Source organism: Nansenia antarctica (assembly GCF_963989245.1).
Source record: "Nansenia antarctica genome assembly, chromosome: 2".
Lineage (NCBI taxonomy): Eukaryota > Metazoa > Chordata > Actinopteri > Argentiniformes > Microstomatidae > Nansenia > Nansenia antarctica.
The window spans coordinates 87127493-87154695 of NC_137675.1; the positions used below are offsets into that span (position 1 = coordinate 87127493).

Genomic DNA, 27203 nt, shown 5'->3' on the forward strand with positions numbered 1-27203 from the left:
CTCGCGAGTCACGACCCGTGCCACAGGATGGATGAAAAAGGGATACATGGATAACTTATATGTCACGACCAGAGGGCGGAACCCAGAAGCAGACAACGGAGAACAGGTAGTAATAATAATAATAGTGATTTATTATAGGGTTGGGGGTTAGGGGAATCAGGCTGGAGGTAGGTTGTGCGGGTAGGAGGTCAGGCAGGTAGGCAGGTACTCAGACAGGCAGGGGGTCAGGCAGGTAGGCAGGTAGTCAGACAGGCAGGGGGTCAGGCAGGTAGGCAGGTACTCAGACAGGCAGGGGGTCAGGCAGGTAGGCAGGTAGTCAGACAGGCAGGAGGTCGGCAGGCAGGGAATCCTTAAACGGGGAACAGGGAGAATAGGGTTAGGCTAGGGTAACGGGTAACGTCTAGAGTTGAGGGAACGAACGTATGAACCAACCATTAAGTGGCTACGATCTGGCGTTGACTGGAAGCAGGAGCAGGGCTTAAGTAGGAACCAGTCGCGGTCTTAATCGGCTACACCTGGCGCCACTGATAGATGGCTGATGAGCCGGGGGCGGAGCTGGGGGCGGAACTGTGACAGTATCCCCCCTCCGATGGACGCCTCTGGGCGGACCACCAGGCTTGCCGGGGTGTCGGCGGTGGAAGTCCTGGACGAGCGTAGGGTCGAGGATCTGTCGCCGAGGGACCCAGCACCTCTCCTCAGGACCATAGCCCTCCCAGTCCACCAGGTACTGGAAACCTTGACCACGGCTACGAGAATCCAAGAGGCGGTGGACGGTGTAGGCAGGGAGGTCATCAATCATCCTGGGGGGGGGTGGGTCGGGAACTGGAGGAGACAGGGGACTGGAGGACACAGGTTTGAGGAGGGAAACATGGAAGGAGGGATGGACACGGAGGGTACGGGGAAGCTTGAGGCGCATGACCATGGGGTTGATCACCCGCTCAATGGTGAAGGGACCAATGAACCTCTGGGACAATTTCCTGGATTCAGTCCTTAGTGGTAGATATTTCGTGGATAACCATACCTTGTCCCCGGGGGCATAATTGGGAGCAGGGATACGCCGACGGTTGGCCTGTCGTTGGTAACGCTCCGATGCCCGAAGAAGGGTGGCACGGGCCCGATGCCAGGTCCTATGGCAGCGGCGGAGGTGAGCCTGGACGGACGGGACCAGGATCTCCTCCTCCTGGGAAGGGAACAGGGGAGGCTGATAGCCGTAAAGGCACTGAAAGGGTGACATACCTGTGGCCGAGGTAGCCAGGGTGTTGTGGGCGTACTCCACCCACGGTAATTGGGTTGCTCAGGTAGTAGGGTTGGCTGACACCAAGCAGCGCAGGGTGGACTCCAGCTTCTGGTTGGCCCTCTCCGCCTGACCGTTGGTCTGGGGATGGAACCCTGAGGTCAGGCTGATGGATGCCCCGAGGCCGGAGCAGAAAGCCTTCCAGACCGCCGAGGTGAACTGTGGTCCCCGATCAGACACCACGTCAGTGGGTAGGCCGTGGGGCCGGAACACCTCTCTCACCAACAGATCCGCCGTCTCCCTGGCGGAAGGAAGCTTGGGCAGGGGCAAAAAGTGGGCATGCCGTCAGACATGGGTAGACCCGAAACGAAATCCAGGGCCACATGGGACCAGGGGCGGCGGGGAATGGGCAGAGGACGCAGTAGGCCCGAACTGGGCTGGTTAGAAGATTTATTCCGGGCACATACAGAACAGGCCAGCACAAAGGCCTTGGTGTCCTCAGGCATGGTTGGCCACCAAAAGCGCCGGCGGAGGAACGCCAGGGTCCTAGTCACCCCAGGGTGGCAGGTGAGGGTGGAGGCGTGAGCCCATAGTAGCACCCGGGATCTCACTGTGTCACGGACGAATAGGCGACCAGGAGGACCGTTTCCCGGGTCGGGCTGAGCCCGCTGAGCGGTCCTGACCGCCTCCTCAATTTCCCAGGTGACGGCCGCGACCACCATATTTCCTCCCTATCCCTTTCATATTTTTAACCATTCCCCACACCTGCCCTATTGGAGTAGTACGTCCCACAGAGTCACAGAACTTTCTCCAGTGCTCCCTCTTTGCCTTCCTAACAGCTCTCCTTACTAGTGCCTGTGCTCTCTTATATTCAGTCAGTAGCTGAAAGTTATGGAGATTCTTCAATCTCCTAAATGCTCCATTCCTTATTTTAACAGCATCTTTGCATTCTTTTGACCACCACGGTACTCTTCTATTCATTTGCCTTGGCCCTGATTTCGGTATCGCCTCCCCTGCTGCAGCCACTATACCTGCGTTAATTTCCCTGCATACCTCTTCAATACCCCTACTCCCATCTACCAAGGACAACCACTCTTCACTTACTTCTGCAAACTTCCCCCAATCCGCTTTCTCTAGTATCCATCTCCCTCCTCTTATTTCACAATCCTTTCCCAGTTCCACCCCCACCCGAACCCTGATGGGGTAATGATCACTTCCAATTGTATTCCCTGCAAGAACTTCCCACTCACATTTATCTGCCACATTCCTGGATACTATGGTTAAGTCTAAGACTGATTCAGTCCCTCTGGTGATATCTATTCTAGTTGCAGACCCATCGTTAAGACACACTAGACCCTCCTCTCCCATGAACTCCTCTATAACAGTCCCATTAGCATCATCCCTATCTCCCCATAGTGTGTTATGCGCATTAAAATCCCCACACCAGATTGTTTTCCCAGACAGATCCTTCCAAATACCTTCCAGTTGTTTAATTTCTAACTGTCTACATGGGTTATAGAAATTACTGATCAGGACTTTACCCTCCTTCGACCACACCTCAATAATGATAAACTCCAAGTCATCTCCTTTCCTCACCTCCCTGTACTGTATGCCACTCTGAATAAAGGTGATGACCCCCCCACCCCTACCGGTATCTCTGTCCCGTCTAACTGACACATATCCTGCTATCACAAAATCTAGTTTAGGAATCAGCCAGGATTCTTGTACACATATTACATTTGGCATAACCTCCAGATCTTCAACATACTTTTTAAATTCCTGCCCATTAGAAATCAAACTCCTTGCATTCCATTGGAGGATAGTTAATACCATTATTATATTTCTGAACATGACTTTGATTGAGATGATTCCTCGACACTCTCTCTGTCTCTCTCTCTGTCTCTCTCTTCTTCTTCTTCTTCTTCTTCTTCTTCTTCTTCTTCTTCTTCTTCTTCTCAGTTTCAATGGCGGTTTGCGACCAACTTAAGGCGCATTACCGCCACCTACCGGACTGTGTATGGACAGTATATTTGACAGGGAAAATTGTCTTCGTCGTCGTCGTCTTCTTCTTCTTCTCTTTGGTGTCGCATTACTGCCATCTCCTGGAGTTAGTTAACTCCTACAATGTCCGTTTTGTCAGATGTCGTTCTTGCCCCTGTTTTATATGAAAGTCCCATTATTTTACTCTATTTATTCATATCGTTCTTGCTCCTGTTTTATATTTTATATGAAAGTCCCATTATTTTATCCAATTGCTCTGATCAAATTGTATTTTGTCTATTTTTTTGTTTGTTGTTGATCTGGCGTGTTTTATTGTGTGATTCTGCTGTTTGTTTTAACTGTTGAAACTGGATGTTTGAAGCTGCTGTCTTGGCCAGGCTTCCCAACGGGACCGACCCTGGTTAAATAAAGGCTAAATAAAAAATAAACCTGCTCTTGTTAGTCCTGATCTTTTCATTCCCTCCATCATGTCCTTTCTTTCTGATGTATATTTCCTGCAGTTAACAAGTACATGTTCTACTGTTTCTTCTACCTGACAACTGTCACATAATCCTGTAGGATGTTTTCCTATAAGGTGAAGAGTTCCATCCAAGTTACTATAAGGTGCCCTGTTCTTAGTCTGGTCCTCACCACCTCCTCTTTTCTATTTCCTGCCCTGTTTCTCACACTAACCACTCTATGTTGTATTGCATGTAAGTTGTCTTCCCTCCACACAATACTGTTTCCCTCCGATTTTGATATATATGAATAACGGTGTCTGTCACCTTTTTTTAACAGTTTGTCCACTCTCTCATTACCCATAATGCCCATATGCGCAAGGACCCAAATTAATGTGACCACAATTAATAATAATAATAATAATAACAACTTTTATTTGTATAGCGCTTGTCCTGCAAACGTTGCAGCTCAAAGTGCACCAATCATTATTATATAATCATAATTAAATTATTTAGTCATTTAAAGGCAATATTAAACGTTTTTTAGTGAACATATTGACTTGAACATACTGTATGTGCTGAGGTTGCATCCCTAATGTAAACTGGCAGTGCATTCCATTGAAATTCCTTGTTTTACTACTGGTGAATATATTTCCATTCTTTTATATCTAGTCTTGGCGCTTACTAGATGTACCACACTTTAAACTGTACAGACCAGATGCTGAGTCACTTCCAAATACTTTGTTTAGATGATAAAACTATCCGAGTGGTAGTCTATGGTCTCTATGGAAAAGGTAGGACACTCCATGAAAACATTTGTATTTTTCAACATATTTCAACATATGAACATTTGATCTTCATTTTTAACAATATTGAGAGATGGATGTAATATAACTAAACAAATAAAACTGAAAAAAACATAGAATCAAGTGCACCACATCAAGCAAAGTCCGGTGTTCCAAACCAGATGTGAGATGACTCTGTTTTTCTCCGCTTGCTGAACTACAGTGAAATTCGGAACAGCGCCACAAAACTAACCGTTTCCTTTTTAAACAAGATTTTTTAACCTGGCTTTATCCAATGTTCAGATTTAAGTTCTTGAATGTTATGCAAATTACCGCCAATTTAGTTAGGTAACACCTCATTTGCATATTTAAACATACAATTTCAGAAAACTTGTAATACAAAAAAATAATTGTCTTAATGTAAGTGATTAACTGGGGAAGTTTCATAGTGATAGCTATTAGTTAAATTTGTTTACCCTATTCACCTGCCTTAAAGGTTACAGGTATTTTGGATTTGGCCCTCTGGCAAAAAAAAAAACGGGATTTTTGGGAGGGACCTGGAGGCTAAATTTTTCATAAAAGGTCCCTAGAAGTCAAATAAATCATCAAAACATGTTAGCCAGAGAGTGGTCACGGAATTTTAGTTTTGGACCCTACTATGGTGTGAATGGTCGAGGGGCGCCGGGGGACTGTTTGATAAGTGGTGGACATTTACCTGAGGGGGCGGGGCTGTGTGACTGGCTCCATGACAACTACAACAGTCTGAGTGGGATTCACCTCAACAAACCAGCAGGGTTGACCATTGTAATATTACAGTATGTATACCGTAATACACTGTATAGGAAACGTATAGGCTACAGGAGCATATAACCAGTACTCATTTCAATATTGTGCACTGTGTACATCATTGACTGAATCACAATCAAAGTAGTGTCTCTATTCTAGACTTCGGAAACTTTTGTCGATTGAATTGTTTGCCGCCGTTCAGTGTGTAATTTCACACGGATCCACTAGATGGCGGTGTTGTACCACTTGAACTGACTTATCCAAGCCATGATAGTGATGTCTGTTATCTACACAGACCTGATCTATGTGTCTACTGACCAGTAAGAGTTGTATCATATGGGGTTAATCATAGACGTTCATGACCACCTGTTTCTAAACTGAAAAGAACATATTTATAGATACAACCAAAATCTTCTCGCCCCATAGTGATGTTATATGTTTTGTTTAGAAGTTAGTGGGAAAGACATGATTACTCAGAAATACAACAGATTAATCTTCTTCAATAAAATAATCAATACCAAAAATATCCATATCATCCTATTATTCATTGATCATTTAGTTGATTTATTAATCATTTCATTACATATGCAAACAGACACAGTATATGTAGGTGAAGCACAATGAATCAGGAATGAATGAATGAATGGTCTTTATTGTCATTGATATAGTACAGGTACCAAACAACGAAATTACGAAATTACACCTGGTGTAGGCTTTATGTATACTTCATGTAGACACACTAAATGTACAAAGTGACCAATAGCTTTTACAGGTATATAAAAGTTACAGTTGCTATAGCAACACCAGGCAGTAGACGTCAGATGCCCTAAGGTCAGGGCTCACTACCTTACAGTCTCATATACAACTCTACTGGTTTAGGCTTCATCAGTCAGCAATCATTATGACATCATCATCATCATCATCATCATCATTATCATCAATAACATCCTGTTCACGGTGTTGACTGTACTAACAAGGTGGGCTGGTGGGGACTGTGAACAGTGAGGGGGTCAAGGCAAGACAAGAGGAGGAGTAGTAGGGGTAGTGGTGACCTAGTGGGTCGTGAGTTGGAATGGTGAACAGAAGGTCATGAGTTCAAATCCCACCTGAGAACACCACCACCACCACCATCACCACTGTCTGTGCTAAGAGGCACATAACCTGAATTACATAAATGACGTCAGGGAGACAATCCCTGTAATCTCTCATTTTAATTGTTGTTTGGATAAAAGTGTCTGCTAAATGGTTAAAATCTAAAATCTAAGGCCTCATCAGGGTAGCTCTAGTAGTCCTGGCAGGTGGAAGGCATCCTGCCAGAGAGGGTCACACTGCAGAAAGTCAGCTCTCTCTCTCTCTCTCTCTCTCTCAAAACAAATCAATAAAATGGGTAAAATACTACTTAAAAGAAAAAAGCATAATATAAGTAAAATATCTGCCAACAGAACAGGAATATTTCACATGCCAAGATATTCTCAAAACAAGTAAAAGGTATGTTAAAACTAGCGTGGTCAGATGAAAAACAAGCACATTTTGTCTTCATCTAAGACATTTAATCTTACTTAAAATACATTTTTGCAGTGCAGATTCATATGATGGTCTGGTCATTAGGTCTCCTGGTCAGGGTGGGGGAGGGTGTTTCGTCTGGTCATTAGGTCTCCTGGTCAGGGTGGGGGAGGGTGGTTAGTCTGGTCATTAGGTCTCCTGGTCAGGGTGGGGGAGGGTGGTTAGTCTGGTCATTCAGTGTCCTGGTCAGAGTGGGGGAAGGTGTTGGAAGCAGCACAGGGGTCCTGTTTATAGACAATGGCGTTTTCTCTGGTGTGTTCTTAGAGCAGACGACATTCTGAAGCTTTCATCACAGTCAGAGCAGCTGTAAGGCTTTTCTCCTGTATGGATTCTCTGATGGATTTTGAGATTTTGAGATTGGGAAAAACTCTTACCACATTCTATGCACAGGTGGGGTTTCTCTCCAGTGTGCATCCGCATATGTCGACATAGACTGCTAGAAGTACCGAAACATTTTCCACATTCAGAACAGTTAAACGGTTTCTCTCCTGTGTGAATTCTCCGATGTTTTGTTAATGCTCCGGATGAATCAAAACTTTTATCACAGTCAACACAGCAGTAAGGCTTGTCTGACCTGTGTCTCCGCTGGTGGACAGTTAAACTGAACATGTTTGCAAAACGTTTCCGACATTCAGAGCAACTGTAAGGCTTTTCTCCTGTATGGATTCTCTGATGGGTTTTGAGACTTTGAGATTGGGAAAAACTCTTCCCACATTCTAAGCACAGGTGGAGTTTCTCTCCAGTGTGAACCTGCATATGTTTATATAGATTGCTAGAAGTACTGAAACATTTTTCACATTCAGAACAGTTGAAAGGCTTTTCTCCTGTATGGATTCTATGATGGACTTTCAGATTGTGTGCTGTGGTAAATCTGCGTCCACACAGAAGGCAGTTAAACGGTTTCTTTGCCTTGGGCGTCTGCAGGTCTGGTCCCCCTGACTCAGAAGGACTGTTCCCACTGTCAGAGCAGCACAAGTGTGGACTCTCTCCTGCATGAAACATAATATATTTAATTAAACATATTATTAAACTAATTGACCTAACAAAGAGCTAAGACAGCATCACATAGAAATATGGTGAGAACCTCTGATGCCTACGCACTTGACAAATCACATATCACACCCTCTGCCTCAAAATCACACCCCTCTGGTGGTCAAGAGAAATCAGAGAAATCATCTCAATTCAACTCAAGTTCAATTCAAGACAGATTTGTCTGAGGAATCAATTTTGTCTTGCTTGTCGTTGCTTCTGGAATGTGGCCAATTTATTTTTTGTTATTGATCATTAAACAATTATCCATTTGTTAAACAAATGTATTTGTTGTAGGCCTAAGTTGCTTTGTATAGGTTTAGGGTTTTGCTAAATGCCAAAAATGTAAATGTACAATGTAAACGCAGGACCTATCACACCCTCGTACCTCCATCAATGACATCGCCATGGTCCTCCTCTTTCTTCTCCTCCTCCGCCTCCTCCTCCTCCTCCTCTTTGATGATCATCTGCAGTGGCTTGTGGTCGAGCATATCTATTCCATGATCGACTTTTCCGTCTGACTCTGAAATGCATGGATACAAGCATTTGTAGCCTACATGGTGCATCTCAAAATGTTTGAATATGATGGAAAAGTTATTATTATTATATATTATATTATATATTTATAATTATATTATTTTCCGTAATTTAATTTAAAAAGTTAAACTTCCATATATTCTGGATTTATTACACATGAAGTGAAATATTTCACACGTTTTTTTGTTTTAATGTTGATGATTACGGCTTACAGCTGTAACGATGATTACGGCAGCTATAAAAGTTTCACCTTTTTTTCTCTTTTTTTATGCACCTGTACACACACTGTAGAAAACAATTACACTGATTGTCTATGAATGGAAAGTAAAGGTGACACGCATCTGTACAATGTCCCAGGAATATGAGCGGATATAGATATTTCTGTAAAAGGCCAATCAAATTGGTATCTCTGTCGGCTCTAATTAGAATGTACCTTCATTATCCTTTCGTAGTTCCTCATTGTGTAACATAATAACACACTCAACAGTTATTGACATGTGCCTCCACCAACTTACTCTGATCAAGTAAATCGTCAGGATCCTCCTCCTCTTCTTTGATGCTCATCTGCAGCAGCTTGCTGTCCTCAGCCTCACCCAGCGATGCCATGCATTTAGCCTACATGAAGACAGACACACTTTAATCAGGTTGAAGTGAGTGGGTGCATGTGAATGGAGAATCGAATGTTGCCGTGCGACAAAATCGCATGCCGTGTGCATTGGGCTTGAGATTACAAATCCGCCCCTAGGTCGGGTCAAACCAATCATTAGCAAGGGGTAGCAAGGGGTGTGGATTTGCACATGGAGGAAGATGATGGGGGATGAAGGTTAGGGGGGAATCTGGCCCTCCCTTCCTTACGGTATAACACATTTGAGGAATGATGGCACCAGAGTGAACAATGCAGGGCAATCACTCTGGTGTGGCTCAACATTGTCTTGAGTTTCTAGGGTCAAAGACAGACTATGGAACACAGAAGGGTAATTGCATATTCAAATGTATGGCACAGGAAAACGTAGAGGAACAGGTTTCATTGTGTGTTTACAAAAGGAAATCAGTTTCTATAGCTTGCTCTAGACCAGGGGTGGCCAACCAGTCGGAGACTAAGAGCCACAAAACATTGTTGGGGTACCAGAAAGAGCCACATCATACATGCGGGCTCACAAAAGCGCTCATTCACACACACGCAATACATTTCCATTAGGCTGGCTATGAAACCAGTGGTGTAATTTCAGCAAAAGCCATGGTATGGCAAGGTCTGAGTGGGGGGGTTGAAGGGAACCCCCCTCGTGGATTTTTTTTTCTAAACAGTTGTGCAATAGTAAATTTTGGTGAGTTGTTTCTATACAATTTACTTATGTGACATTAAGGTAATGAATAAAGGAGACAACTACAGTATGCAGGTAGTAGCCTACATCGTTCCTAGCAGGCAGACTGGTTCAATCTCCTTAGAAACAAAACATAACAGATTTAGCTATTCTCAACTCTAAACGAACTGCACTGTTAAAATGCTAGATTAGACCTCACCTGTGTCCCTGTCCCTGTCACCTGTTTAGACCTCACCTGTGTCCCTGTACTTGTCTCTGCTGCCCTTTGACCAAAAGAGGTCTTTATGTCCATTTTCCTTTTTTCCCCTGGCATATTTGTTTTACCAGCTCACCTAGTAAAAGTGAGACGATTGATAATATCAAAAACATGCTTGCACACACATATAACTTACTCACACACAAGTCAGTGTTACTGGCCCCAATTTGGTACAATTATTACTGAAATTATTGAGAATAGAGACATTGTTGACATACGTAAACTAGCTCTTGTAATCTTTAATGTTCGCTAACTAGCGAACTCACTAAAATAACATTAGAACATGTTTGTACTGACAGAACATGAACTTGTTCATTAATATGTTACATTTGAACCAACAGTATGTAAATGGCATTTATACAGTTTGTTTAACACACCTGAATGAACGAGAATCGTGGACAAGGTTTTAACATGAACGTTACTCATGGCTTGTTTATTGAGGAACCGATGTCCCGCTCCAGTGTTGCCAGATAGGCCTACTTTTGGTCACTCTGGACGGGTGGATTCGGCAGCTTTTAGACTGGTTGGGCTTGAAATTGTCAATCCCGTCTGGCAACCCTGCGCTCCACTACAGCGCTTGGCTGGTGGGGTGAGATGGATTAAATTTAAATGTTAAGCCAGGTATGGCGAGTGCCATGAATTGCCATACCAAAACGACGCCTATTGAGACACAGAGAGCGAGCCACGCACTTTTAATGAATGGATTAAAGAGCCGCACGGAGACAGGCAAAGAGCCACATGCGGCTCGCGAGCCGCGGGTTGGCCACCCCTGCTCTAGACAGTCAATTTACTGTTGTGAGTTTTAAGTCTTAAATGTAGAAAAATGTCTTATTGCATATAATAATTTTCTCCTACAGTCGTTATAATAACGGATGCTTCAGCCGTTTAGAAACTGTTGGTGTATCACCACCCTCGATATTGAAATGCCTCCTAAACAAATGCACTCGAACTGTAAGGTAATAATAATAGTAATAGTAATAGTAATAATAATAATAATAATAATAACAACAACAATAATAACAACAATAATAATAATAATAATAACAACAATAATAACAATAATAATAATAATAATAGGTTGTATCTAAAAGCGCCTTTCTCAAACTCAAGGACACTGTACAGAAGGGAAAAAAAAGTAGAAGTAGAACAATAAACAAAAACAAAAACACAACAAGCCAAAACAGAATAGAGATACACAAGATAACATCATATTCAAAAAGAAAAAAGGTGTAAGCGCAGCCTCAGGCAGCTATTGGGGATAGTGTTAGTCAGGAGGACCCCATGCCATCATGCTGTAGCCGACTGAACGGGCGCGTCTTGACTCTGCGTGACGTTAGAATGATAAGGTTCTATCTCCATTTTTGTCCCAAAAAATTGTTTTAACATAATCTGATCCATTAGGTGTTTATTAATGCCTGTGTGGTGTTATGTTTACATTTTTTAGTTAGTAATTCATAAAATACAAAGTTTCCATCTCATGAAACATATAATGGAATTTAAAAACCTTTGACGCTCAATATCTCTCAACTACCCTAAACGGAGATAGAACCTTATCATTCTAAACGGAGATAGAACCTTATCATTCTAAGCTCACGTCTGATTGATTGATTGATTGATTGAAAACTTTATTAGAAGATTTGCAGAAGTAGGTACATGAAAGTACATATTACATACAAGGTCAACTAACAGGATAAAAACCCAAGAAAGCCACTGGCTTATTTCAATTGGGGTCCTTGATTCTCAATTCATCGTCTGGTCTTGAATGTATTGAGAGTATCATGAACTCATCTCAAGTTTTTGATTGATTGATTGAAAACTTTATTAGAAGATTTGCAGAAGTAGGTACATGAAAGTACATATTACATACAAGGTCAACTAACAGGATAAAAACCCAAGAAAGCCACTGGCTTATTTCAATTGGGGTCCTTGATTCTCAATTCATCGTTACATGTAAGACAGACAGAAAAACTAGTACTATCTACAAGATAATACAGACAAATAACTATTACTATCTACAAGATAAACATACATCCATCATGGGAAGAACAATACAACAAAACATAAGGTATGTACAGCGGGTAGGACGGGTAGGACAGGTGGGGACATACACCACAGGTGGGGGCGGGGGACAAAACACAAAGTATGTACAGTGTAGTTCAACTAACCGGTTTGAATGTATTGAGAGTATCATGAACTCATCTCAAGTTCAACTAACCGGTTTGTCTAGAAATCTCCGTTTATTTCAACACACGCAATCTACACAATGCAGTAACGACCCTCCCTGCATGGCACAAAGCCAAGGCGTGGGGAGCGTCGGACTCGGTGCGTGACGTCATCCAGCATTGGGACTTGCCCATCGTGAGCTTAGAATGATAATGTTCTATCTACGTTTAGAATGATAAGGTTCTATCTCCGTTTAGAATGATAAGGTTCTATCTCCGTTTAGAATGATAAGGTTCTATCTCCGTTTAGAATGAGAAGGTTCTATCTCCGTTTAGAATGATAAGGTTCTATCTCCGTTTAGAATGATAAGGTTCTATCTCCGTTTAGAATGAGAAGGTTCTATCTCCGTTTAGGGCAGTTCAGAGATATTGAGCTTCAAAGTTTTTACATTCCATTATGTTTTGTGAGATGGAACCTTTGTATTTTATAAATTACTAACTCAAAAATGTCAACATTTTTAAAATAACACCACACAGGCATTAATAAACACCTAATGGATCAGATTATGTAAAAAACTCAATTTTGACAAAAATGGAGATAGAACCTTATAATTCTAACGTCACGACTTGCCAATGCCCCCAGGCCAAAGCGCAGCTTCATTGATTCACATACTTAAAGTCGAGGTTAGGGTTACGGGTTTGCCCAGTGTGTCTCTGTCTGTTTATTGTTATGCAACCACCAGACTATAAAGCAAAATTCATTGTATGTGGAGAAAAAAAAACTGTTATAAATATGCAATAAATATGTTTCTGATTCTGCTTGTCATGGGATAATAGTCCCGAGCAGCGTGTCACAGCGGCCAAACACATTTCTGTAAAATGTCATTACGTCATTACGTCCCGGTTTTCACCACTTCAAATAGTTCACCGGTGTTTGGCCAAATTCAACGTATACAATAGTCCTATATATTAACTTCCTCATACCTACGTGTGTGAAACCCACCTCTTCCATCGATGCAGCCTTCCACGTTGGTTTACTTCACAATACTTTGTTTAGATGATGAAACAATCCGATGGTAGGCTATGGTCTGCCTCCGTTGTCGTTCCTCTCTCTCACCCCCCTCTCCCTCTCTGTGTGTGTGTGTGTGTGTGTGTGTGTGTGTGTGTTTCGCTCTCTCTCTCCCTCCCTCCCTCCCTCCCTCTCTCCCCCCTCTCTCCCTCTGTGTGTGTGTGTGTGTGTGTTTCGCTCTCCCTCTCCCTCCCTCCCTCCCTCCCTCTCTCTCTCTCTCTCTCTCTCTCTCTCTCTGTCTCTCGTTCTCTCTGGGTGTGTGTTTCTCTCTCTCCCCCCCCTCTCTCTCTCTCTCCCTGTCTGTCTGTCTGTCTGTCTCTCTCTCTGTGTCTCCCCCTCTCTCTCTCTCTCTCTCTGTGTGTGTGTGTCTCTCTCTCTCTCTCTCTCTCTCTCTCTGTGTGTGTGTGTGTGTCTCTCTCTCTCTCTCTCTCTCTCTCTCTCTCTCTCTCTCTCTCTCTCTCTGTGTGTGTGTCTCTCTCTCTCTATTACAGTTTTTCTCTATCGCTTTACGTAATATGTTTTCTCAAAGCATAGCTCATTTTCTCTTTACTCTTAATACAAATCCAAAAACTCACACACAAAACCCCAAACTCCACAAATCTCTTGCAAAAGCAAACAATGCATTCAAAATAATGTTATGTCTTCTCAAAATGAAATGTTGTCAAATGAATAGACACTTGTGTAACAACCGATTGAACACTGATGTGCACAATGGAAAACACTATGATCAGAGGAAAACTGTACTATGATAAGATTATCAGTGGGCCTTTTGCATTTTCAGTGTTACACTACGTACGTACAGTAGCCTGTTATAGTCTGTTATGTTTTCGTACTAAAATATGAAACACACAAATACAAGAATAGAACGTTTTTTTATTCTGAAATACTGTACACATCTCAGCAATGCAGTTGGATTTGTAAAGTGTTCGTCGACATCACAGGCAATGTTCTTCCTGGGTAAGCAGATGGTAAAGTATCGCCTGGCATGACGAATGAACCCTGATATACTTCAGATATATTTAAACACAGGAGAGCTCACCTTTGGCCCTTTTATTGCTAAAGCTATGATTGCTAATTCAAATGCAATCGGTGTTTGCCCATATGAGGAGTGTGATTGTGTGATTGGTGGCTTGAGTTTATAGCATTCTGAATGGTAGTGTTTTCCATGTGAACACAAGACATTTTATCAAGGAAGAATGCGCCAAATTGTGTGAGAATTGTGTTTAGTGTGTTGTTAACTGTAGTTTAGAGCTGCAAAATGAGTGATAAGCAAGAAATGTGTTTGTCATTGTGAAGAATTGGTGTAAGATAAAATACACCAGCTTCAGGTGATTGTGTTTGAGGTTCTGATGTTAGTGTTAAAGCGATAGAGAAAAACTGTAATGTAAAGAACTACAGTGGTGTAGTCTACGTGATACGCAGGACTACGCCGTATACCCACTAGGAAAGGCCAAGGATTTCCGTATACCCACTTAACAATGTGTGAGGATACGTAACGGCGTTTTGTGACAGAACTTTCACACTTTCATTCATAAAAGTCACCCCGTCTGTGTTACGAAGCACTTGACTTTTGGACCATTGGGACTGACTTGATATTTCATGCGACATGAAATATGTCAAAATGCAGCACTATCATGCACAAATCAGCCTTATATAGCCTATTATAGGCTAGATATACATTATAGATTCAGCGTCTTTGAGCCCTGGAAAAGCGCTATATAAAAAACTATTAATTATTATTATTATTATTATTATTATTACAACATGTAATGTCAGATATATAACATTAGACAGGGAGCGCAGATTTATTTTTATGGCTTTCCGAAATGAACGATATGAGGCTGGGAGGGAAAAATCACAGTATACCCACTAGAAAAAACTAGACTAGACTACACCACTGAAAGAACATTCCGGAAAGTTCAGATTCAAGTATCAGGTTGCAGTGCGATGTGAAATGTAAAAGATGATTTACTGTGTACAGTACGGTATTACTTACTTAGGCCCTTAACTCCCAGTGGAGCATAGGCCATTGAGGACTCTTCTCCATCCAGCACGGCTTTGGGCTATCTTCTCCGTCTCTCCCCAGCTGGTACCATGTCTTTTCAGCTCTGCCTCCGTGTCCCGTCGCCTCCAGCTGTTTTTGGGCCTTCCCCTCGTCCTCTTCCCCTGGGGGTTCCAAGTCAGGGCCTGGCGTGTGGTGGTGTCTGCTGGCTTACGTAGGGTGTAAAGGCCAATCCATCCCCACAGTACAGTACGGTATGCATTCATACAAAACTGGTTTGACAGAATCATTCCAGATGCTCCAATCTAAAATAATCTACTGAGTTTCAGTTTATTTGATTTCATTTTATTTGTAAAGGGACAATGCATAGGCCTATATCAATGAACATTAAACATGTAAATACTAAAATGTACAATATTAAAAGGATGGGTTTTTATAATCTTAATTTAATTATTTAGTAATTTAAAGGCAGTATTAAAAAGATGTGTTTTTAGTCTTGACTTGAACACATTTGCTGAGTTTGCATCCCTAATGTAAACTGGCAGTGCATTCCACACTCTGGGTGCATAAAGTGAGAATGCAGCCTCACCAGATCTCTTTGTCAGATTTGGTCAAAACCAGCATCAGAAGACCTGAGAGCTCTATTGGGCTGATATGCTAGTAAAAGACCTGAGAGCTCTATTGGGCTGATATGCTAGCAGAAGACCTGAGAGCCCTATTGGGCTGATATGCTAGCAGAAGACCTGAGAGCTCTATTGGGCTGATATGCTGGCAGAAGACCTGAGAGCTCTATTGGGCTGATATGCTAGCAGAAGACCTGAGAGCTCTATTGGGCTGATATGCTAGCAAAAGACCTGAGAGCTCTATTGGGCTGATATGCTAGCAGAAGACATGAGAGCTCTATTGGGCTGATATGCTAGCAGAAGACATGAGAGCGCTATTGGGCTGATATGCTAGCAGAAGACCTGAGAGCTTTATTGGGCTGATATGCTAGCAGAAGACCTGAGAGCTCTATTGGGCTGATATGCTAGCAAAAGACCTGAGAGCTCTATTGGGCTGATATGCTAGCAAAAGACCTGAGAGCTCTATTGGGCTGATATTCTAGCAAAAGACCTGACAGCTCTATTGGGCTGATATGCTAGGAGAAGACCTGAGAGCTCTATTGGGCTGATATGCTAGCAGAAGACCTGAGAGCTCTATTGGGCTGATATGCTAGCAGAAGACCTGAGAGCTCTATTGGGCTGATATGCTAGCAAAAGACCTGAGAGCTCTATTGGGCTGATATGCTAGCAGAAGACCCGAGAGCTCTATTGGGCTGATATGCTAGCAAAAGACCTGAGAGCTCTATTGGGCTGATATGCTAGCAAAAGACCTGAGAGCTCTATTGGGCTGATATGCTAGCACAAGACCTGAGAGCTCTATTGGGCTGATATGCTAGCAGAAGACCTGAGAGCTCTATTGGGCTGATATGCTAGCAAAAGACCTGAGAGCTCTATTGGGCTGATATGCTAGCAGAAGACCTGAGAGCTTTATTGGGCTGATATGCTAGCAGAAGACCTGAGAGCTCTATTGGGCTGATATGCTAGTGTAACGGAGTAGAAAGGTCAAGTTCAATTATAGCTAAAATAGGTATAAACTGCGCCCTCTAGGGGTTTAATGACGTGGTATATCCGGGGTGTGTCCGTGACCCGGATGCTGTGTCCGTGACCCGGATGCTGTGTCCGTGACCCGGATGCTGTGTCCGTGACCCGGATGCTGTGTAAATATAGCTGGACAGTGCAATTGCACGGGACGTAACGTGATCTCCCTCAGTTCATTCTTAACCACTGATGCGGTAAGGTCATGTTTTCTGCAGGGTCTGAGATCGCATATAATTTAAGAGATTATTAATGTACCTCTGTTTTATTTGAATGTTTGATAAGTAAGATAGCTGTTTTGAGTTTCCCATTCATAGTATGTTAGTTTGGAACATATCACAAGTTTGTTAATGTGAGTTTTCTGTTGTTAACAATGATGGCGCTAACGTGAATGTCCGTGTGTAACATCATTTTAGAATGTAGCTCGATGACCCTGCAAGTCCCGTGTCCAGAAATTGATGCACTGTTTTCTACAGGTAATATTATTATTGTTGTGTTATTATATGTCTGTTGTTCTGTTAGTAGACCGTATTGTATGAGGTTGGGTCTTCCACCTCGCTAGTTTGCAACACGCTCGCGGCTTACCTAGCAGTCAGGTTGCAGCCATTGTTGCACGTGGTGCGCATGCGTATTCCAAGTGCGGGGTTTTTCCATGCATTTGGATGTTATGATTTCTTGTTGGTGTTGTTAAATGAATACCACTATATGATCACACAAGTGAAGATTTATGTAGTCTACACATTTTGTATTTTTGTTTCATATTATTGTTATAATTTGTGTAGTATGAGTGACTACTGTATGCTCAGTTCATTCTTAACCACTGATGCGAATGTAGCTCGATGACCCTGCAAGTCCCGTGTCCAGAAATTGATGCACTGTTTTCTACAGAATAAATGAACGTGAGCCATCCAGCTGAGAGTGATTCATGAAAAGATACACCCCGTCACATTGTTACAGGTATTTTGGATTTGGCCCTCTGGCAAAAAAAAAAAACGGGATTTTTGGGAGGGACCTGGAGGCTAAATTTTTCATAAAAGGTCCCTAGAAGTCAAATAAATCATCAAAACATGTTAGCCAGAGAGTGGTCACGGAATTTTAGTTTTGGACCCTACTATGGTGTGAATGGTCGAGGGGCGCCGGGGGACTGTTTGATAAGTGGTGGACATTTACCTGAGGGGGCGGGGCTGTGTGACTGGCTCCATGACAACTACAACAGTCTGAGTGGGATTCACCTCAACAAACCAGCAGGGTTGACCATTGTAATATTACAGTATGTATACCGTAATACACTGTATAGGAAACGTATAGGCTACAGGAGCATATAACCAGTACTCATTTCAATATTGTGCACTGTGTACATCATTGACAGAATCACAATCAAAGTAGTGTCTCTATTCTAGACTTCGGAAACTTTTGTCGATTGAATTGTTTGCCGCCGTTCAGTGTGTAATTTCACACGGATCCACTAGATGGCGGTGTTGTACCACTTGAACTGACTTATCCAAGCCATGATAGTGATGTCTGTTATCTACACAGACCTGATCTATGTGTCTACTGACCAGTAAGAGTTGTATCATATGGGGTTAATCATAGACGTTCATGACCACCTGTTTCTAAACTGAAAAGAACATATTTATAGATACAACCAAAATCTTCTCGCCCCATAGTGATGTTATATGTTTTGTTTAGAAGTTAGTGGGAAAGACATGATTACTCAGAAATACAACAGATTAATCTTCTTCAATAAAATAATCAATACCAAAAATATCCATATCATCCTATTATTCATTGATCATTTAGTTGATTTATTAATCATTTCATTACATATGCAAACAGACACAGTATATGTAGGTGAAGCACAATGAATCAGGAATGAATGAATGAATGGTCTTTATTGTCATTGATATAGTACAGGTACCAAACAACGAAATTACGAAATTACACCTGGTGTAGGCTTTATGTATACTTCATGTAGACACACTAAATGTACAAAGTGACCAATAGCTTTTACAGGTATATAAAAGTTACAGTTGCTATAGCAACACCAGGCAGTAGACGTCAGATGCCCTAAGGTCAGGGCTCACTACCTTACAGTCTCATATACAACTCTACTGGTTTAGGCTTCATCAGTCAGCAATCATTATGACATCATCATCATCATCATCATCATCATCATTATCATCAATAACATCCTGTTCACGGTGTTGACTGTACTAACAAGGTGGGCTGGTGGGGACTGTGAACAGTGAGGGGGTCAAGGCAAGACAAGAGGAGGAGTAGTAGGGGTAGTGGTGACCTAGTGGGTCGTGAGTTGGAATGGTGAACAGAAGGTCATGAGTTCAAATCCCACCTGAGAACACCACCACCACCACCATCACCACTGTCTGTGCTAAGAGGCACATAACCTGAATTACATAAATGACGTCAGGGAGACAATCCCTGTAATCTCTCATTTTAATTGTTGTTTGGATAAAAGTGTCTGCTAAATGGTTAAAATCTAAAATCTAAGGCCTCATCAGGGTAGCTCTAGTAGTCCTGGCAGGTGGAAGGCATCCTGCCAGAGAGGGTCACACTGCAGAAAGTCAGCTCTCTCTCTCTCTCTCTCTCTTTCAAAACAAATCAATAAAATGGGTAAAATACTACTTAAAAGAAAAAAGCATAATATAAGTAAAATATCTGCCAACAGAACAGGAATATTTCACATGCCAAGATATTCTCAAAACAAGTAAAAGGTATGTTAAAACTAGCGTGGTCAGATGAAAAACAAGCACATTTTGTCTTCATCTAAGACATTTAATCTTACTTAAAATACATTTTTGCAGTGCAGATTCATATGATGGTCTGGTCATTAGGTCTCCTGGTCAGGGTGGGGGAGGGTGTTTCGTCTGGTCATTAGGTCTCCTGGTCAGGGTGGGGGAGGGTGGTTAGTCTGGTCATTAGGTCTCCTGGTCAGGGTGGGGGAGGGTGGTTAGTCTGGTCATTCAGTGTCCTGGTCAGAGTGGGGGAAGGTGTTGGAAGCAGCACAGGGGTCCTGTTTATAGACAATGGCGTTTTCTCTGGTGTGTTCTTAGAGCAGACGACATTCTGAAGCTTTCATCACAGTCAGAGCAGCTGTAAGGCTTTTCTCCTGTATGGATTCTCTGATGGATTTTGAGATTTTGAGATTGGGAAAAACTCTTACCACATTCTATGCACAGGTGGGGTTTCTCTCCAGTGTGCATCCGCATATGTCGACATAGACTGCTAGAAGTACCGAAACATTTTCCACATTCAGAACAGTTAAACGGTTTCTCTCCTGTGTGAATTCTCCGATGTTTTGTTAATGCTCCGGATGAATCAAAACTTTTATCACAGTCAACACAGCAGTAAGGCTTGTCTGACCTGTGTCTCCGCTGGTGGACAGTTAAACTGAACATGTTTGCAAAACGTTTCCGACATTCAGAGCAACTGTAAGGCTTTTCTCCTGTATGGATTCTCTGATGGGTTTTGAGACTTTGAGATTGGGAAAAACTCTTCCCACATTCTAAGCACAGGTGGAGTTTCTCTCCAGTGTGAACCTGCATATGTTTATATAGATTGCTAGAAGTACTGAAACATTTTTCACATTCAGAACAGTTGAAAGGCTTTTCTCCTGTATGGATTCTATGATGGACTTTCAGATTGTGTGCTGTGGTAAATCTGCGTCCACACAGAAGGCAGTTAAACGGTTTCTTTGCCTTGGGCGTCTGCAGGTCTGGTCCCCCTGACTCAGAAGGACTGTTCCCACTGTCAGAGCAGCACAAGTGTGGACTCTCTCCTGCATGAAACATAATATATTTAATTAAACATATTATTAAACTAATTGACCTAACAAAGAGCTAAGACAGCATCACATAGAAATATGGTGAGAACCTCTGATGCCTACGCACTTGACAAATCACATATCACACCCTCTGCCTCAAAATCACACCCCTCTGGTGGTCAAGAGAAATCAGAGAAATCATCTCAATTCAACTCAAGTTCAATTCAAGACAGATTTGTCTGAGGAATCAATTTTGTCTTGCTTGTCGTTGCTTCTGGAATGTGGCCAATTTATTTTTTGTTATTGATCATTAAACAATTATCCATTTGTTAAACAAATGTATTTGTTGTAGGCCTAAGTTGCTTTGTATAGGTTTAGGGTTTTGCTAAATGCCAAAAATGTAAATGTACAATGTAAACGCAGGACCTATCACACCCTCGTACCTCCATCAATGACATCGCCATGGTCCTCCTCTTTCTTCTCCTCCTCCGCCTCCTCCTCCTCCTCCTCTTTGATGATCATCTGCAGTGGCTTGTGGTCGAGCATATCTATTCCATGATCGACTTTTCCGTCTGACTCTGAAATGCATGGATACAAGCATTTGTAGCCTACATGGTGCATCTCAAAATGTTTGAATATGATGGAAAAGTTATTATTATTATATATTATATTATATATTTATAATTATATTATTTTCCGTAATTTAATTTAAAAAGTTAAACTTCCATATATTCTGGATTTATTACACATGAAGTGAAATATTTCACACGTTTTTTTGTTTTAATGTTGATGATTACGGCTTACAGCTGTAACGATGATTACGGCAGCTATAAAAGTTTCACCTTTTTTTCTCTTTTTTTATGCACCTGTACACACACTGTAGAAAACAATTACACTGATTGTCTATGAATGGAAAGTAAAGGTGACACGCATCTGTACAATGTCCCAGGAATATGAGCGGATATAGATATTTCTGTAAAAGGCCAATCAAATTGGTATCTCTGTCGGCTCTAATTAGAATGTACCTTCATTATCCTGTCGTAGTTCCTCATTGTGTAACATAATAACACACTCAACAGTTATTGACATGTGCCTCCACCAACTTACTCTGATCAAGTAAATCGTCAGGATCCTCCTCCTCTTCTTTGATGCTCATCTGCAGCAGCTTGCTGTCCTCAGCCTCACCCACCGATGCCATGCATTTAGCCTACATGAAGACAGACACACTTTAATCAGGTTGAAGTGAGTGGGTGCATGTGAATGGAGAATCGAATGTTGCCGTGCGACAAAATCGCATGCCGTGTGCATTGGGCTTGAGATTACAAATCCGCCCCTAGGTCGGGTCAAACCAATCATTAGCAAGGGGTAGCAAGGGGTGTGGATTTGCACATGGAGGAAGATGATGGGGGATGAAGGTTAGGGGGGAATCTGGCCCTCCCTTCCTTACGGTATAACACATTTGAGGAATGATGGCACCAGAGTGAACAATGCAGGGCAATCACTCTGGTGTGGCTCAACATTGTCTTGAGTTTCTAGGGTCAAAGACAGACTATGGAACACAGAAGGGTAATTGCATATTCAAATGTATGGCACAGGAAAACGTAGAGGAACAGGTTTCATTGTGTGTTTACAAAAGGAAATCAGTTTCTATAGCTTGCTCTAGACAGTCAATTTACTGTTGTGAGTTTTAAGTCTTAAATGTAGAAAAATGTCTTATTGCATATAATAATTTTCTCCTACAGTCGTTATAATAACGGATGCTTCAGCCGTTTAGAAACTGTTGGTGTATCACCACCCTCGATATTGAAATGCCTCCTAAACAAATGCACTCGAACTGTAAGGTAATAATAATAGTAATAGTAATAGTAATAATAATAATAATAATAATAACAACAACAATAATAACAACAATAATAATAATAATAATAACAACAATAATAACAATAATAATAATAATAATAGGTTGTATCTAAAAGCGCCTTTCTCAAACTCAAGGACACTGTACAGAAGGGAAAAAAAAGTAGAAGTAGAACAATAAACAAAAACAAAAACACAACAAGCCAAAACAGAATAGAGATACACAAGATAACATCATATTCAAAAAGAAAAAAGGTGTAAGCGCAGCCTCAGGCAGCTATTGGGGATAGTGTTAGTCAGGAGGACCCCATGCCATCATGCTGTAGCCGACTGAACGGGCGCGTCTTGACTCTGCGTGACGTTAGAATGATAAGGTTCTATCTCCATTTTTGTCCCAAAAAATTGTTTTAACATAATCTGATCCATTAGGTGTTTATTAATGCCTGTGTGGTGTTATGTTTACATTTTTTAGTTAGTAATTCATAAAATACAAAGTTTCCATCTCATGAAACATATAATGGAATTTAAAAACCTTTGACGCTCAATATCTCTCAACTACCCTAAACGGAGATAGAACCTTATCATTCTAAACGGAGATAGAACCTTATCATTCTAAGCTCACGTCTGATTGATTGATTGATTGATTGAAAACTTTATTAGAAGATTTGCAGAAGTAGGTACATGAAAGTACATATTACATACAAGGTCAACTAACAGGATAAAAACCCAAGAAAGCCACTGGCTTATTTCAATTGGGGTCCTTGATTCTCAATTCATCGTCTGGTCTTGAATGTATTGAGAGTATCATGAACTCATCTCAAGTTTTTGATTGATTGATTGAAAACTTTATTAGAAGATTTGCAGAAGTAGGTACATGAAAGTACATATTACATACAAGGTCAACTAACAGGATAAAAACCCAAGAAAGCCACTGGCTTATTTCAATTGGGGTCCTTGATTCTCAATTCATCGTTACATGTAAGACAGACAGAAAAACTAGTACTATCTACAAGATAATACAGACAAATAACTATTACTATCTACAAGATAAACATACATCCATCATGGGAAGAACAATACAACAAAACATAAGGTATGTACAGCGGGTAGGACAGGTGGGGACATACACCACAGGTGGGGGCGGGGGACAAAACACAAAGTATGTACAGTGTAGTTCAACTAACCGGTTTGAATGTATTGAGAGTATCATGAACTCATCTCAAGTTCAACTAACCGGTTTGTCTAGAAATCTCCGTTTATTTCAACACACACAATCTACACAATGCAGTAACGACCCTCCCTGCATGGCACAAAGCCAAGGCGTGGGGAGCGTCGGACTCGGTGCGTGACGTCATCCAGCATTGGGACTTGCCAATCGTGAGCTTAGAATGATAATGTTCTATCTACGTTTAGAATGATAAGGTTCTATCTCCGTTTAGAATGATAAGGTTCTATCTCCGTTTAGAATGATAAGGTTCTATCTCCGTTTAGAATGAGAAGGTTCTATCTCCGTTTAGAATGATAAGGTTCTATCTCCGTTTAGAATGAGAAGGTTCTATCTCCGTTTAGAATGAGAAGGTTCTATCTCCGTTTAGGGCAGTTCAGAGATATTGAGCTTCAAAGTTTTTACATTCCATTATGTTTTGTGAGATGGAACCTTTGTATTTTATAAATTACTAACTCAAAAATGTCAACATTTTTAAAATAACACCACACAGGCATTAATAAACACCTAATGGATCAGATTATGTAAAAAACTCAATTTTGACAAAAATGGAGATAGAACCTTATAATTCTAACGTCACGACTTGCCAATGCCCCCAGGCCAAAGCGCAGCTTCATTGATTCACATACTTAAAGTCGAGGTTAGGGTTACGGGTTTGCCCAGTGTGTCTCTGTCTGTTTATTGTTATGCAACCACCAGACTATAAAGCAAAATTCATTGTATGTGGAGAAAAAAAAACTGTTATAAATATGCAATAAATATGTTTCTGATTCTGCTTGTCATGGGATAATAGTCCCGAGCAGCGTGTCACAGCGGCCAAACACATTTCTGTAAAATGTCATTACTGTAGTGACTACATTATGGGTTCATGTTCTCCTCTTACTGTTGGTTGTGTAGTGGGAGGGAACCAGTTCTGGCACTAGGGGCAGAGGGGAGGATTATTAACGTTGCACCTTCCTGTTTAGATACACGAGTTTTGGTAACCATTTTCTGGTCCTGTACTGAGAGTACAAGTTGTTGTTTTGATTAAACAGTTATCATTACGTTGCCTACGTCTTTCCTTTTTCCTCCGGCACTACACTGGTGACCCGACGTGGATTTTTGTTAACGTAATTGTGTACAAAAACCAGCGACGAACATTACAATCCTGCAAAATGTCCGGGCGAGGAAGACGTTCAAACCAGCGGCAGCCATCACCATCCCCTGTCAGGGTAACGCGTGGTGCGCACACTCCCACTCTCAAGCTACCAGAATTCTGGGACTCAACGCCTGCTGCATGGTTTGCTATTGTAGAGGCACATTTCAATAAAAGTGACATCGATGACGACGACGACCGGTACAACCATGCTGTGGCAATGTTGGGCAGCTCCACCGCAGCTCGAGTGGTAGGTTTTTTGTCTGCTCCCCCGACGACGAACAAATATGAGCGCCTCAAGGCCCTGCTTCTAGAGACATTTGAACTGTCCACTGCGGAGAGGGTGCGTCGCCTATTTGCCATGTCGGACTTGGGTGACGAGAGGCCTTCTGCGAGCATGGAGAGGATGCTAAACCTGCTCGGTACAGAAGACCCCATGATCCTCTTCACAGAGCTGTTCATGCGCACATTGCCAGCTCAAGTTAGGATGGCGCTGGCCAACACCGCCATCATGGAGCCCCGCGCCCTGGCCAGGGAGGCGGACCGGTTCGTCTTGGCCATGCCTCAACGGTCCCCCGACCTGCTCGCTCCCGCGGCCGCCCCGCCACCCGACCGTCGCAGGAGAGCGAAGGTTGACGCCAGACCTTCTGGCCAGCAGGGTAACGCTGCGGGCCATTGTTTCTACCACGCCACTTTTGGCGCCAAGGCCAAACGGTGCCGCTCACCCTGCACCTTCGGACCGACGGGAAACGGCGGGGCCGGCACTCAGTAGTGGCCCTGAGCGCTGGCGTCACCAACAGGCTGCTCTTCATACAAGACACCGCCTCTGGTCGCAGTTTCCTTTGTGACACAGGTGCCCAGTGGAGCATCATTCCGGCAGAGAGATCGGATATGGCGAAGGAGGAGCGTGGTCCGCAGTTGGCAGGCGCGGACGGCACACCTATCTGCTCTTACGGCACTAGGGCGGTGGACGTGTGCTTCGGAGGGCAATGTTTTTCGTGGGATTTTGTCATAGCGGCTGTCACATTTCCCCTCCTTGGTGCGGATTTTCTGTGCGCCCACAACCTGTTGGTGGACGTGGGGAACAGGCGCCTGGTCAACTCACAGACTTTCGCTTCATTCGCCTGTACGCAGGGGGAGGCGGTCTACAGCGGGTGGTCCAATACGCTCGCCGAAAGTGACCAGTACCTTCGGCTGCTCGCCGAATTCCCCGACCTTACCAAGCCCACCTTCTCCGCGCCCACGGTGAAACACGGAGTGGAGCACCACATCGAGACCGAGGGGCCTCCCCTCCACGCCAGGGCCAGGCGCCTCAACCCGGAGAAGCTGGCCATCGCCAGGGCGGAGTTTGCGCATATGGAGCAGGTGGGCATCGTTCGGCGCTCGAGCAGCCCCTGGGCGTCTCCCCTGCACATCGTCCCTAAGTCAGACGGCGGGTGGCGCCCATGTGGGGACTACCGCCGCCTCAACGACGCGTCCAAGCCTGACCGCTACCCGGTCCCACATGTCCAGGACTTTTCAGCGAACCTGGCAGGCAAACGCTTCTTCTCCAAAGTGGACCTGGTACGGGGGTACCATCAGGTGCCGGTGCACCCCGAGGACGTCCCTAAGACGGCCGTAATCACGCCATTTGGGCTCTTCGAGTTTCTGCGGATGCCGTTCGGCCTGAAGAACGCGGCGCAGACCTTCCAACGCCTCATGCACTCGGTGCTCCGGGACCTACCATTCCTCTTCGTCTACTTGGATGACATCCTCGTCGCAAGCACCACGGAGGAGGAGCACCTGTCCCACCTCCGGGCCCTTTTCACACGGCTCAGCCAACATGGGCTGATTGTCAATCCGGCGAAGTGTGAGTTCGGACGGAACACCATCGACTTTCTCGGGCACCGGGTCTCCGCAGAGGGGGTGACCCCCCTCCCCTCGAAGGTAGAAGCTGTCGCTGCTTTCCCGCGCCCCAGCACAATCAGCGAGCTCAAGGGGTTCATCGGGATGGTAACCTTCTACTATCGCTTCCTCCACCACATCGCTCACATCCTGCGGCCTCTGTACGATGCCCAGAAGGGCAAGACTCTGAAGCAGCCGGTGGACTGGACGGCGGAGCGTGTCAAAGCCTTTCAGGACACCAAGGCGGCCCTGGCCCGCGCTGCCATGTTGGCCCACCCCTCGCCCTCGGCACCCACTGCTCTCACCACGGACGCCTCTGACTTTGCTGTGGGAGCGGTGTACGAACAGTGGGTTGGGGACGCCTGGCAGCCTCTTGCATTCTTCAGCCGCCAGCTGTCTCCCAGAGAGCAAAGGTACAGCACATTCGACAGGGAGCTCCTCGGGCTGTGGCTTGCTGTCAGACACTTCCGTTTTTTACTGGAGGGCCGCGAGTTTACGGCC

The 27203-nt window shown here is 43.4% G+C and overlaps 1 protein-coding gene across 1 annotated transcript in view; it reads right to left on the bottom strand.

Annotated features, from left to right (window-relative positions):
- Positions 1-8852: 8852 nt before the first annotated feature.
- LOC308150818 (uncharacterized protein) overlaps positions 8853-27203 on the bottom strand; it is a gene marked incomplete at both ends in the record, with an annotated part of 48213 nt that continues 29862 nt past the window's right edge. Inside the window, one exon of the mRNA XM_080523610.1 lies at positions 8853-8987. Within this exon, the coding sequence (XP_080379736.1) occupies positions 8853-8987 (135 nt within the window). The remainder of the gene's footprint in view (positions 8988-27203) is intronic.